The 16,149-nt window shown below is 39.5% G+C and overlaps 1 protein-coding gene across 3 annotated transcripts in view; it reads left to right on the plus strand.

The window, feature by feature from the left end:
- LOC124120608 (cyclin-dependent kinase 17-like) overlaps window positions 1–16,149 on the plus strand; it is a 115,332-nt gene that overhangs the window by 46,457 nt on the left and 52,726 nt on the right. The window contains exon 1 of one of the 3 annotated variants that reach the window (XM_046483462.2): window positions 2,228–2,890. The exons of the other annotated variants lie outside the window; for them this stretch is intronic. Within the exon in view, the coding sequence (XP_046339418.1) occupies window positions 2,512–2,890 (379 nt within the window). The 5' untranslated portion in view covers window positions 2,228–2,511. Of the gene's footprint in view, window positions 1–2,227; window positions 2,891–16,149 lie in introns of those variants that run through there. 3 annotated transcript variants of the gene reach the window in all.

Genomic DNA, 16,149 nt, shown 5'->3' on the forward strand with positions numbered 1-16,149 from the left:
TTCAGTTTGCTGGGTTTCTCAGGAGGAATATACACAGTGCCTCTGGCTGGTGTTATTGTATAGCTGATAGTCACTGATCTGGCTGGTGTTATTGTATAGCTGATAGTCACTGATCTGGATGGTGTTATTGTATAGCTGATAGTCACTGATCTGGATGGTGTTATTGTAGAGCTGATAGTCACTGATCTGGATGGTGTTATTGTATAGCTGATAGTCACTGATCTGGATGGTGTTATTGTATAGCTGATAGTCACTGATCTGGCTGGTGTTATTGTATAGCTGATAATCACTGATCTGGATGGTATTATTGTATAGCTGATAATCACTGATCTGGATGGTATTATTGTATAGCTGATAGTCACTGATCTGGATGGTGTTATTGTATAGCTGATAGTCACTGATCTGGATGGTGTTATTGTATAGCTGATAGTCACTGATCTGGATGGTGTTATTGTATAGCTGATAGTCACTGATCTGGATGGTGTTATTGTATAGCTGATAGTCACTGATCTGGATGGTATTATTGTATAGCTGATAGTCACTGATCTGGCTGGTGTTATTGTATAGCAGATAGTCACTGATCTTGATGGTGTTTACATGAAAAAGAATACAGAATGATGTCATTGTGACATCATCTGAGGATAAAAACATGTTTTTCTGACAGCAGACAGGCATTTCATTTCCATGGTAACAAGTTCTTTGTACTGCAGTAGCCGTTTTACGAGGGAACTCTGAACGCTTGTGGAAACAGGTGCCCAAGACAAAGATAGTGTACTTGTATTTTGACAATTGTGAAAACACATTCAGTTTCACATGTGGAGCAATGAAACGTGACGCTGAGTTTCCCAGGATGGATGTGCCTAGCTGTAGTATAAACATGATAAGACCATGGTTGATGTATACTATTCATTGAAATCAATGCTGCCATTGTGATGTAAAATAAACAAAGCTGCAATTTTCAAGCATTTCAATTAATTATTATTGTATCTTTAAGTGTTGTTTTAGAAGCTGTACTTTCACTGAAGACAGATAACTTCTTGATTAAGGAGCACAGGTACCAACACATTATATTGAAATAATATAAAAGTTGAAATCCAATGGTCACTCTTCATCTGCACATTTTCATAACTGGAGGCTTTTGGATAAGTTTGTTTGTTTGTTTGTTGTTTAAGGCTGCACTCAGCAATATTCCAGCTATATGACAGCGGTCTGTATATAATCGAGTCTGGACCAGACAATCCAGTGATTGACATCATGAGCATCGATCCACACAATTGGGTTACGATGATATGCATCAACCAACTCAGCAAGCCTGACCACCCAATTCCTTTAGTTGCCTCTTACAACAAGCTTGGGTTGCTGAAGACCATTTCTATCCGGATCTTCACGAGTTTTTGGATAAATTATTACATTTAAGGTTGTATGTACATTATAAAAATAATTCCATTTAAAGTGTGCCAAATTCTACAAAGTGAATACTCATGGAACCACTTTCTTAGCCTGGTCAATAGATCAGTCTGCGCACTCATTGTTTTCATTCTCAGATCCCTGGGGAGTATTCAACCCAAGCTGCCCATGAGGTGCAAGTAGAAGATTAACAGTCTCATTACCATCTCATCCTATTATGAAATAGCTATCAAAGTCCTCTAGTGTATATTTATTTTAATTCATATTATTTTCATAATGAAGTACAGTCAGATACGTTCATAACAAACTGTTTTTTTGGTCCCAGCCATTTGCTGTAAATGCTGTAAATGTGCATATAATGAACTACGGTTATAACAAACTAAATTTAGTGGTCCCTTTGGGTTCGTTATAACCGTAGTTTACTGTACTCAATTAGGATAACATTTTTAAGATCAATAAATCTGAAACCTGTATCATCGTTCGTCATGTTCAAATGTATATGGTAATTAACAGATTATGTCATCAATGATGTAAGCATTAAACACATAAGAACTTTCATTACATTATAAACACCTGGTAGTATGGTAGATTTATTACATACTAAAATGCTTGACATAACTGAAAGCACTAACACTTAATTGGTGAGCTGATGGTTGAAATATGTTGATGGTAAGAGTGATAATATCATGTGAAGCATGTCGTGTTTAGCATGCTCTTCTTGTGCTAATGGCTGTGGTGAGAAATTGTTCACTATCAGCCTACCAGGCAACATGCATGCACAGGCCTCAGACAATGAAGATGAAAGGCTGTGCTTGATGAGAAGAGGCTGACCCAAGCTTGGAGTGTTTGCTGAAACTGACTATAACCACAGCAGGCAGTAGTAGCATCATTGAGAAACTGTACAAAGCACAGTGAAGTCCTACGGCCAACTGTGGTGAATACGTCAGCTCCAACTCAGTACAATTCTTAGTGGGACCAATCTGGATATGTTCGTCTGCTCGTCTCTTCATTTGTGAATCCGTCTGCTCATTTTCCATTTGGCCGTTTCACCATTTGGATGTATATATTTTGGAGTCATTCTCAGTGATTAATTTAGCAGTCTTGATGACTGACGTGAATACCTGTCCGTCTCTCCGTACCTGTCCGTCTGTCCATGCAGGGGGGGTGTCGTCAGGCAGTGTGTCCGGCTTGCCCTCGGTGACATCAGAGACTATGTATCAGTCAGATAGACTGTATCGAAACGTGGACATGCAGCTGCTTTGCAAAGATTCCATCTATAACAAGACCCTGTCCTGGCTGCGAAATCTCAAGCCCTGGTCCAAGTCACGATATTCCTCAACCTCCCAACTTGCATCAGGGTCCAGACATTCAGATAATTCCCGATTTTTGGATATATCATCAACATCTTCATCTGCAGCATCTAGAGCTTCATTGCAGCCACAGACAAGGAACTGTTCCACTCTACCCAGGGATGCTAAGCTAGGTAAACAAATCCCCTGTTATCATTTACACCAGATAGTTCCTTTAACTAAGAAGGGGTATAACAGGAATGGGTTTTTTTCATGTCAGCAGGCACCACATTTTCAAGCACCCCACTCTCAATTGCTTGAAAACAATATTTCATTAATTTTGTCGTTTCTAAAAAAAATATCATTTCATGACTTGTTTCATATTTTTAACAATATGGTAAGTTACAGGATTGGGATACTAAATCCTTTCTGAATCATTTGTTAAGGGTTTAATAATTACTTGTGAAGAGGTACACATTCCTTAGTCAAGGACAAGAATGTTGAATTTTTATTTTATCAAATATGTTTGTCATGATTCAATCATGTTAAATGTTAGGTTTAGTCTTTTTAGAAAATAATAACATTCACATATTTGATGTACTTTATGGAATTTTTTAGCAGAGAATGTGCAGAATTCATTCTTTAAAGGATTAGCATATGATAAGCCTGTGCCGAAGCCAGGAATAGTGTCTGTTAAACTTTGAAGTCTCTTTCAGTTGTAAATCATGGTGGCACAATTTAGACAGAAAATTCTTCCAGTGATATTTTTTCAGCAGGGTAGTTTTTGATTGCGAGTGGAATTACAGCTACGTGCAAGTGAATAAAAAAATCAATGACATCTGTCACATGTAGATTGTCAGGTGGGGAAAGGTGGAAGAAAAAGAGAATTTGCCTTGATTACAAGAGAATGTCAAAATTGTTATCAGCAAAATGTACTACTCAAAAGCAGTTAGAGAACACCCAATTCTTTCTTATTGCTAGAGTTAATCTGTCATGGTATGACTGGTTAAGTATAGTAATATCAAAGAATCAGTTGTTCTTTAACTTCTTTTATTTTATTTATTTGTTGTATAATTTATTTATTTTATCACCCTTCAAAACAAGTTAAAGAACACTCAGTTCTTTCATATTACTATAGTTATCATGGGCATGAAATATGAACATAGGTTTTGTGATAATGCTTAATGCTTAAAACTAAAACTGTTAGAAAGCCTTAGTTGTTCAATAAATATACATTAATACATAAGCATTCTCATGACACTGTCATGTCATGCCATGACAGATTAACTATAGTACCGTATTCGACGTAATAAGCGCCCAAGGCGCTCTCAAAACTAGAAATAGGGGGCTCTTATTAGAATAATATTTTGGTGAAAAAACAGAGTTGAAAGATAAATTTCGTGGTTTATGCTGACAGCCTGAAATATTTATATTCGACAGATATATGTTTCCAGAATTTAATTGCCAATAATAAAGGGTGCATATAACACACGAGTGCGTATTATATGCGAATAGGGTTCGGAAGGGGTGTAATATGGATTGTTCACTAGCCAATATATTAGCAAATCTCGCCGTGGGCGCTTATTAGAGTGGGGCGCTTATTACGCTGAATACGGTAATATGAAAGAATCATGTGTCCTTCAACTTCTTTGAGTATTATATTTTATGTGGGATGCATAAGCAAGTGTTTACTTTGCTTTGATGAGTCATACTGGTGCAGCATGTGTGTATGTGGAAGTCGGTTCCATCTTACTTTCTATATCACACACACAATTTGTTTACTTTGTTTCTGTTTATATAATATTTGTATCAGAAGTGTTTCGTCATGAGCTGTAGATATAGGTAGGGAGCAATATTAATAACACCTGCAATTTTATTGTGATTGCAGTATGGGCTGCTGTGAAACATGTGTTTACTGTTAATGAGTGGTGTGGTAACTATTACGTGGTATCAGGGTTTAAGTGGTAAAATCATCTTACACGATGGAATTTTTACTGTTTATTCAGATGGAATTTGACTGTTTATTCAGTTTTAAGATTTATTAGTTTAGTTCAAGGCTACTTGGAATCATAATGTTTTCGATAGGTGTTTTCCTAAACTCGCAGCAAATAAACAGGGATGTGTCTACAAATAAATGAGATAAAAATGTTTCGAGTTTGAAGTCAGTTTGGAAAACTACCGCCAGGTTGTTCATCCAACAGAAACAGGAAGATGATACGAGCGCTATCTATAAGATGAGATTGACCAGCTATGTACGCTGTGTAGGCGTGAATGATTGACAGCTCAGGTGCAGGCTGCGCTTGTTTATCTACATCTGGGATACTGACCTACATGGTACTGGCCAGTCAGTCCTCTGGCTGCTAACATTCTACACAGCACCATCTGTGTAGACATAGCCCATAGGCCGACTCTAAGGTGTGCCCGGCAGCAGTAAATCCACTGAAGGTTGTGGTAGAAATGTTATAGTTCGAGGCCATACAGGAAAAGCATTCTAATCCTACCTATTTGCAATGAGGCATGAAATTCATGGGGTCTTTCTCCTGACCTTAATGTTAGAGGTTAAAAATTTAAAGTCTTCCTAGATTCAAATACTATGGCAACAACCTTAACGACCACAGGAACCTCCTTATTTTTTATATTTTTAATAATTTAAGATGTATGGGTTCCTTCATCCAAATACCTCGGCACCGAGCTCAAGGACCACAGCAGCCTCCTTATTTTTTTAACATTTTGGATAATTAAAGATTTAAGGTGTTCCTAGATTCATATACTAAGGCAGCAAACATCAAGGACACCAGGATGCTCTTTAATTCTGATCACTGAACATCGAACCAAGGCTTTTGGGGCTGATGGAGACAACATTGTACTAAATGATATGATTATACTACAGCTGATTAGGAGAATTCCGTTGGGGTTTTACCATCAGTGTCAGTTTCTGGTTGTATGATCTCACCCTTAGATGTTTGTAGATATCATGAAAGTGTAATCGGTTAAATCTTATAAGTCATTAGGGCTCCTTGTCATAACCCTTGTGTTTAAAGCAGAAAAGGAGGAGATCAAAGATTTGAATACTACAGAAGCAAAAATCAAGGACCCAGGACTGTCTTATATCTCAAACACTGTCAGAGCAGCAGTAAACATCTGACACCTGCATCACCTCACTTTCCTCCCACATTAGGTGAGGTGAGGTAAAATGGGGTTTAGCCTCACCTCCAAGATTATTGCACTTATATAGCGACGTGCATGCACGTGTGTGTGTGGCTGCTTGTACTAGTCCGGACTGATGCCGATTTATAGTGCTAGCTCACTGAGATACCATGCCGCAGTTCAACATGAATACCCCACTCAGACAAAGTATACTGACTCCAAGCCGACCAGTCCTTGTTTTAGCCCCTTAATGCCGAGCGCCAGACAGGGTAACAACAAGTACCATCTTTTAATGTCTTTTGGTATTACGCGGTCGGGGATCGAACCCCGGACCTTCAGCTCTCCGGGCGGACGCTCTACCACTAGACCACGGAGGCGGTCCTCCCACATTAAGCTTTCCACTCACTCACTCACTCACTCACTCACTCACTCACTCACTCACTCACTCACTCACTCACTCACTGTTCAGCTATAGATGTCGTCAGTGCATCCAGTTCTTTTGTTACCTAATCCATTCATATATGTTTTGTCTAAAAAAATCTTTTAATACAGGAACTAGAGTATTTATTCCATGGAACTGAACTGTCCGCATTAACCAGTAATTGTATTAGGGACATGTAAAAGTGAATACAATGAGGACAACTGGCACTTGATGACTGCAGACTTTCTTAATTGTCGTAAGAGGCGACTAACGGGATCGGGTGGTCAGGCTCGCTGAAATGGTTAATGCATGTCATCATATCCCAACTGCGTGGATCGATGCTCATGATGTCAATCACTGGATTGTCTGGTCCAGATTCAATTATTTACGGACCGCTGTCATATAGCTCGAATACTGCTGAATGTGGCATTAAACAACAAGCAAAGAAATAACTTCCTTAATTCACTACACACCTTGAAGTTGGTGCTTACTCTTTACTCTTGGGGGTGGTCGGGTAGCCTAGTGGTTAAAGCGTTCGCTCGTGACGCCGAAGACCCGAGTTCGATTCCCGACATTGGTACAATGTGTGAAGCCCATTTCCGGTGTCCCCCGCTGTGATATTGCTGGAATATTGCTAAAAGCAGCGTAAAACCAAACTCACTCACTCACTTTACTCTTGGGTTCTTTGGGCAATTTTAAGAAGCATGGTCTTTGGTTTGAGGACTTCTGATTTGTGCTGTGTTGAAGCTGGTTATTTTAAAGTTGTTGTTTAAACACATTTCCTCCAACAGGTTAAATATTTCAGATACTTTGTCACTTCTTAGAGATATCTATTTCAACATGTGTTGTATCAGTTCATGTTAAGGTTATAAAAAAGGGAGTGCTTAGCACCTTGCAAAATTAGAATGTTATTTATTCATAACAGAGTGCAAAAATTACCATGACAACAGCATAAACAAGTCTGTACTCTCCATGTCAAGAGGAAGCGTTTGTTGAGGGATGTGACTAGATCTAGCTCCTGCATGCTATATAGATTATGCTATGGCATTGTCATAACCAGGCGTGATACCCCAATCTTTCCAGTAATGGTCTCTGTTGTGTATTATCATGTAGATGGATTTAACAACGTGGTGGCGGGGCTTTATGAGCAGAGAAGTGCGATAAGTGTGGAATAAGCACTTGCATGTATGGTGACTTGAGATACAAGTTGGTAAACATGTCAGAGTGTGTTAGCACATCTTACAGTGCACAAACCTGGACCATATGTGATAAACACATGTAATCTAGTTATACTCCAGTAATCGTCAGCTATTCCACATGCCCCTCCATGTAGTCTCTCTGAAGTCTTGTACATCAATGCTCATTGATAACATGCAACATGGTGGGAGAGCTTGGCATAAACAGTAAGTGCTTGTTACATTTATGTGGCCCCATGAAGACCTGGGTTAGAATTGGTCTTCAACAACCCATGCTTGTCATAAGAGGCCACCAACAAAATCGGATGGTCAGGCTTGTTGTCTTTTTTTATGCATGTCATCGTATCCCAACTGTGTAAATCCATGCTCATTATGACAATCACTGGATTGTCTGGTCCAGACTTGATTATTTCCAGACTGTCGTCATATAGCTAGAATATGGCTGAGTGTGGTGTTAAAAAACAATCAAAAATTTATGTGAGACTTGTGCAACCTGTGTTAGTTTAAAAACTTTAATTTCACTTTCAGGCAGCAGCATACGTTCAGTGAAAAATAGTAATATTTAAAAGTATCACTTACAGTATATATGATCAAAAGCTGTAGGGCTGGGACGAGTCAATTTATTACCCGGCTACCCGCTGTAGGTCTCAAGAGATAGGAACAAACTGTCCGATTGGGAAAAGGTTGACCGTAGCCCTAGCGAAATGTATTTAGATGCACAATAAAACTATCTGGTCATACATACACTGATGTTTACCACATGAAGTTTTATCTTTTTTTGATGTGACCATAGAGGTTAAGATAAGTTTTGTGATTAAACAATACATCACGTGACTAACCATGGGTCCGGGTGGTCCTGTTGGTACCCGGGTCCTGCTCAGTACCCACCGTACCCGAGTTACCCGACTTAGCCCTAAAAAGCTGATATATTACACTTGTAGAAATACTGCTTCCGCTGCTTTTATGGGCAATCCTGCTGATGCAGATGCTGTTTTTGTGAGCAGTTGTCTCCATTAAGATTCCCTGTCAGAGCACGCACAAGCTGTGGGAGGTCATGCTCAGCTACTAAAATGGTCCCGCTTCACCCAGATTATGTTTTATGTTTGTCAGCACCATACCTATTCTTATCGGTTTCACCAAACATCTAAACCTGCTTCACTTCGAGCTTACCTCCCACATCAAGCTAACACCTGACATAACGGAAATACTGTTCAAAGTGCCATTAAAGTCATCTTCATTCACGACATGGGGATCTGATGGTTTAATGCTGCTGGCTGTTGAGAATGATTACTACTAAGAGTGACTACCATGTTTGTCTGGTCCAGATTACTTGAACACTCTGGTGTTATAATATTGCCGTGGCCCATTTATACCTCTTTCTCTAAGGTGCTTCTTTTTATAAGCAGTATAATCCTACATATGTTACTTCGGTTATATCAGAAGTACTTCTTCCAGTGCTACTTTTGACCACAATATTCTTCAGATATATTCTTAATAAACAAAATTCTAACATATTCTGCTTCAAACAATACATAAAAAATTCTAAAAAAGTAATCGAGCCCTTTTTTAACTCTGAAAGTCCTCATCAATCCTTCTAATGTTGCTTCGAAAACAGCAATCATTGTAATACCTTTTTCCTCAACAATCCTTGTAATGTTGCTTTGAATGGCAAATCTTCTAATGCGGCTTTCCCCAACAATCCTCCTAATGCTTCTTTGAACAGTAATTCTAATCATTCTTTGAACAGCAATCCTTCTAATGCTTCTTTGAACAGCAATCCTTCTAATGCTGCTTTCTTCAACAATCTTCCTAATAAAGCTTTCCTCAACAATCTTCATAAATGCTGCTTTCTTCAGCAATCCTTCTAATGCTTCTTGGAACAGCAATCCTTCTAATGCTGTTTTCATCAACACTCCTTATAATGCTGATTTCATCAACAATCCTTATAATGCTTCTTTGAACAGCAATCCTTCTAATGCTGTTTTCATCAACAACCCATCTAATGCTGCCTTCAAACCCTTGTAAGTCTGCTTTCCTCAGCAGTGCTACAGATGCATCATGTCTTGAGGTTTTGCTGAGCTGACTTCCTGCTTACCTATACCTCTGTTATGTGGTGATATCTGTGTGTATTGCCAATGTCTCTGTAATCTACTAGAGCTGAGTAACAGTAACTGGCCTGCACAGCAACTGATGCTGCAATCAGGTCTGTTTCCACTCACTGGTAATGAACCATACGCTGGGTGGCAGCTCATTTAATTTGTTAGCCTCTCTATCAGGAGCCGGTTCACTGCTCAGAACAAGCTTCCTTTGAACAACCAGCTTGTCCCATGATTGTCCGATAACATGTGAATGTTTATGATGCAGACTTATGATATGGTTGTGTAAAGACCTGACATTGTCATGACTAATCTTTAGGAGGAGGATTCTGCCTCTGCATCCATTATAAGCTCGAGTGCTCGGATCTGATGACTTGTGTTACCCTTTTTGTACTGGGTGTGAAACAAGGATCCTAAATGGAAGTTTTGAAAAGGTAATGAGCATTCACGAATGGTGTGATCATGGGGTACCATTTATTCCTTGATTCCTGGTCATGCTGAAGAACCATGTGCAGTTTCCCCGACACAGATGGGCATTCAGATCAGACTGAGAATAGGACCCTAGTTCCTCATGCTGGACGACTCAAATGAGGATTGGGTGGTTACAGTGTCTGACCAGAATGAGTGCATGTGATCATACCCTGCCAGTGTAGATTGTTCATGCTATCAACCACTGGTTTCATAGCCAGACTGGATTATTTGGAGGCAGCTATGATGAGCAAAAAGCTTGCTGACAGTGACCGTATTCACTCACACTGTTTCCTTTATCATATGATTTATGGTGCCTCAATTATGATGTATTGAATATTGCTGAAACTTGCTGAAAAGGTTTAAATCTTCACTCCTTTTCATGTAAATGGGGGGGGGGGGGGGGGGGGTGGTCGGGTAGCCTAGTGGTTAAAGCGTTCGCTCGTCACGCCGAAGACCCGGGTTCGATTCCCGATATGGGTACAATGTGTGAAGCCCATTTCTGGTGTCCCCCGCCGTGATATTGCTGGAATATTGCTAAAAGCGGTGTAAAACCATACTCACTCACTCACTCATGTAAATGGGATGGATGACTTTCAGCATTTATGCCTAGTTAATGACTGCTCCCAAATCGTGTTGTGTCGTGTGAAAATGATTTGTACCAGACTAGTCCCAATATTATTAAAGATGCTGGGTTCACGGTGGCCCGGTCATCTAAAAGGCAGCAGTTCGCTGTGCAGAGTTGGGTCCCTTGAGCACACCAGAAACCTATGATCATGGTTCTAATCCCGGTTCACCCAATTGTGTTTCTAGGTTTGTCAGCACAATACCCGTGCTCATGGGTTTCACCAATGTGGTAAACGTCTTGAGACCTGCATCAACTCAGGCTTTCCTCCCACATTGAGCTTTCACTGTGATACTTACTCACTTACTTAAATTGTGTTGTGTCATGTGAAAGTCATTTGTACTTGTCTAGTACCAATATTTATTCCTCCCAGAGTGCAGAGTTGCATCCCTTGATCATGTCAGGATGTGATAATCATGGGTTACAATCCCATTTTAAATCCCTGATATACATGTATTGCAGCAGCATTTCTGGAATGGGGATGAAATCTGATCAACTCAATTCAAGCAGTGGAAAAAAACAAACATTTGCAGTGTTATATTTATTTAAAAACAATTTAACCCCATTAGTACCAAGAACTCAACAAGAAAGTTTGGTTTACCTATTACTGCACAATCTGGGGAGGCAGATATGATTCCAAAGATGACCTTTGTAGATACCAGCCATACCAGTCCCCAGTAACAGCACATGTCGGCTAGGGGAGTAGTCCTGCACCATGACTGTGGAATATATGTATTTTATTAAACCAGAACCATTCTAGATTATAAAAAGGCGCGGCTCTGGAAAAATGATGGAGGAGAGAAATGTATTGTGTAATATAAGATTTCATAGACTATATGTTAGGGGAGGGAGAATAGCCTATGAATAACCACCAGTGTAGCAGGTTGTGACTGCTAGTTTGGCGTCGGTAAATCCTTCATCTATATGTACACCTCAGGTCGTGTTCTGAGAATGTCAGATGTATGTATTAATACTGATCAATGTATCGTTCATGCATTATGGATACTGCTGCAGAATGTACTTTCAATTCCTGAACCGATATATGTAAAATGATACATTGATATTACATTGTGGTTTTATAACCTTTCCCTGTGTTCATGAGTTCAACATGCCTTGGATGTTTGTGTCCCTGCTGCAGAAGTTCTTGTATCATTCTGTTAATTTTGTAATTGTAAAATATGTTTGGAAGTTAAGATCATCAGATAATTTTATTGTACAAGTAAACCCACTTTGTAATACTACTAAAAATAATACACTGAATAATGTCACGAATGTGGAAACTCTGTCGCATGAGTGGGAATCATTTCGCATTCCGAACGTGCTGTGCACTAAACGTGCTATTATGACATGCTGTGCACTAAAGGGGGTACAGGTGGCCCAATCATCTAAGGCGCCGCGATTTGCTGTTCAGAGTTGCCAGAAACCTATATATGATTGTGTGTTCGAATCCCGGTTTGCCCCGATTATGTTTCTGCATCACAGCAGGTCTCAGACGTTTACCACTTCGGGCTTTCCCCCCACATTAAGCTGTCATGCCGTGAAATAACTCACTCACTCACTCACTCACTCACTCACTCACTCACTCACTAATGCACTAAATGTGCTGTTATAACATGCTGTGCACTAAACATGCTGTTATAAAATGCTGTGCACTAAACATGCTGTTATAACATGCTGTTCACTTAGTGTGCTATAATAACATGCTTCATGGCTCAGAATCAACTCAACAACAGAAGCATCAAGTCATCATAACGATTTAACAGGTATCATATTTCATGGCGCCTAGATCCCATTATGTTTGTTGTTTAAGGCGATACTTAGCAATATTCACGCTATATGATCGCCGTCTGTAAATAATCAAATCTGGACCAGACATTACAGTAAATGATATCATGGGCATCGTTCTACACAATTGGAATACAATGACATGCATCAAACAAGTTAGTCTGACTCCCAGACCCTAGGGAATATATTAAAAAAGAAGTCCAACTCAAGTCTAGAATGATTTGGCAAGTTAAGATTGCCTCAGCTCCGAAATTAAGCATTGTTCTTGGCTCCATTTGAATTTCCTTTTTATTTTGTGGATATTTATTTTTGAATGAGATTACTATATTTCTGGGATAGTCAGCATGTCTGACCTTCTGATCCCATTACTTGCCTCTTATGACAAGGATGGGTTGCTGAAGGCCCATTATAACCCTGATCTTCTTGACACCATTCATTGCAGTGGAGTCATATAGTACATCAACAATGACCTAGCATGGCCACATGTCAGCCTGAATGGCTGGCCATATATGATACATGCTATAGACACAGTCATACCAATAGCTGTAATTATTGAAAAAATCAATAAAATGTGTTGGTAATAAAAATTGTCTCAAAGTAGGAACTTAGCTTGCAGGCCAAGGAACTAACAACTCCATTTTATTGAATTTTTCATGCCTTATGTCAAGTTTATCCCAGCTCATTGTGTTGTGTGTCACAGGTGGAAGTGGTGGATTGGAGTAGAATTTAGCAAATAGATTTCCTCGTGCAGGTAATGATTGGAGGGATTTTTCTGTCTCGGATGCTTTTCGTTTCCATGCCTAAATGTTCTGCGTTTAACTAAATGGCACCACAGAAGGATGAATGACAATCCTTCTGGGTGGAGATTATGGGTCAGAATATTTTTGATCTGGCTCAGGCTTTGAAGGTTGATAAAAAATATCGGTCCTCAGAGCTAGATTTAATTCAGTGCGAGGAAATATTTTCTTTACTTGTGGTTGTGCAGAATAAACCTATTTATGTACGTATTTGCTGTAAATAAAAAAAATCACACCTTTACTACTCATGGGTATCTTGCTTATGAATGATTGTGTGGCAAGATGATGTGGTAAATTGATATTATGTAGAATTAAATGGAACTATTAGCATGACAGGTCATGTTTTGAATATTTGTAAAACAAAATGAAATGTTTCATTCCCATTGTCACAATGCAAACTGATTGTTAGTGGTATCAATTAAAATGATGGATGGCCGCCTCTGTAGTCAAGTGGTAGAGCGGAAGGTCCGGGGTTCGATCCGGGCCGCGTCATACCAAAAGATGTTTAAAGATGGTACTTTTTGTTACCCTGTCTGGCCCTTGGCATTAACAGGCAAAACAAGGACCGGTCCGCTTGGAATCGTATACTGTGTCTGAGTGGGGTATTCATGTTAAACTGGGACATGGTATCCTAGTGAGCTAGCACTATAAATCGGCATCAGTCCGGACTAGTACAAGCAGACACACAAACACACACACGTACATGCACGTCGCTATATAAGTGCCCCATATAAACCCCATTTCACCTCACCAAAATGATGGACCTGTGAAAATCCGGGTTAGAATGGTCTTCAGCAACACATGCTTGTCGTAAGAGGCGACTAACAGGATCGGGAGATCAGGCTCCTTACTGGGTTGATGCATGTCATCGTATCCCAATTGCATAAATCGATGCTAATGATGTCTATCACTGGATCTGACTCGATTATTTACAGAGCTGGCTAGAGCTAGAATGATTCTTAGTGTGGCGTTAAACAACAACAAACAAAATTAAATGACTATTTAGTGGAGGATATCTATAATTGATAGCAATATACTTGTTGAAATGGGTTTTTTTTATCAATTAGTTTTCCTTCACTTCAGTAAAGTATGTAATTTATGTATTTTATTCATGTGTCATGACTATAGCTTTGAGCCTTATGGTGAAATAACCATGTCTAGCAATACGCTGTAGCTTTTTATTACAACCACAATCATTTGAAAAGCTATCCAACATGACATTAAGGCAGCCATGCAGATATCAGTGACATTTAGACAGATGGAACCAGTATGCTAAACGTATAGCATCAACCTGCCCATATCCCTTTGTGAGTGAAGATGAGACATATACTCCATGAACAGCATGTATACATTGTTAAATATTAATTATCTTAAATGTCATGCTGCCACAGGCCGCTTGCCGAAACCGAGATGCGTTTCAAGCCTCATTCCAACGTGATGGCCATTCCATGCCAGACAAGGGTTGCATTTCAAAATTTTAGATGCACAATCTTGGCTAGACTTTAATTCTTAGGATTGGTTTAATGACTTTCCCATGTGGCACTGTTCAGCTGAGAGGCTGCAGGTTTGTGGTGTCATGAGCAACTGAATATGGCCTGAATATATAGATGTCACTAATACTTACATACTGGGTATATGCAATTGAAGAGGCTACTGCCTGTTTACCAAGAGTCATCAAGGCACATGTTAAACTAAATGGATGTTACATCATGGATGGATACTCATAGCAGTCTTAGCCAAAAAAACGGGGCGGTCGGGTAGCCTAGTGGTTAAAGCCTTCGCTCGTCACGCCGAAGACCCGGGTTCGATTCCCGACATGGGTACAATGTGTGAAGCCCATTTCTGGTGTCCCCCACCGTGATATTGCTGGAATATTGCTAAAAGCGGCGTAAAACCATACTCACTCACTCACTCACTTAGCCAAAACTGTTTGGTCTACTAGCCTTAACAAACCCATGAAGATCTGGGGTAGAATAGGTCTTCAGAAACCCGTGCTTGCCGTTAAAGGCGACTATGCTTGTCCTAAAAGGTCACTAACGGGATCGGGTGGTCAGGCTTGCTGACTTGGTTGATACATGTCATCGTATCTATGCGCATGATATCAATCACTGGTTTATTTATTGACCGCCGTCATGTAGCTGGAATACTGCTGAATGTGGAGTTAAATAACAAACAAACAAGCAAACAAACAAACTAGCCCTAACATGACTCTTAAGATCATTTTAGTAGATTTAATGTTATCATTTGGACTATTATTATCTGAGTTTGTAAGACTAAAGGATTAAGAGATTTAGCTCTCAGACAAGTGGCTAAAATCTCAGGCTGTACTAAAGAAATGACAGTCCCTCCACATGTAGATAATTAGTTGTCACCTGACCTTACAACTGGCCTTTGTGAAATACTACTATAACTGTTTGGTGATACCATTCATTGTTTTATTATGCTGATTTAGATCAGTGATAGAGGCAAGGGTGGCCCAGTCGTCTTAAGGCACCACACTTGTTGTGTTCCTTGGGTCAGATTCGCCCTGAATATGTTTCTAGGTTTGTCAGCACCATACCCTTGCTCATGGGTTTCACCAAAATGGTAAATGTCTGAGACCTGCATCACTTTGGGCTTTGCTCCCACATTAAGCTGACATGCCATACGTAATATTACTGGAATACTGTTGAAGGCATCGTTAAACCTAACTCACTCACTTACTCTCTCACTCAATCAATTCAGTATGTTAATCATAAACAAAATATCAATCATAGATTCTTGTTGGATGTAGTTAATGAACTGCATTAATGTCCTATGTGTAACCTTTCCTGTGCAGTGTAAATTACATGTATTTTGTAGTTTTTCAATAATACCTGCAATTATGGCTATGGAAATAGTAGTGATTATTATTATTTGTGAAAACTTTTGTCAGTGAA

The sequence above is a fragment of the Haliotis rufescens genome, unplaced genomic scaffold (genome assembly GCF_023055435.1).
Source record: "Haliotis rufescens isolate VD_foot unplaced genomic scaffold, xgHalRufe1.0.p SCAF_16, whole genome shotgun sequence".
NCBI classification, from domain to species: Eukaryota; Metazoa; Mollusca; class Gastropoda; order Lepetellida; family Haliotidae; genus Haliotis; species Haliotis rufescens.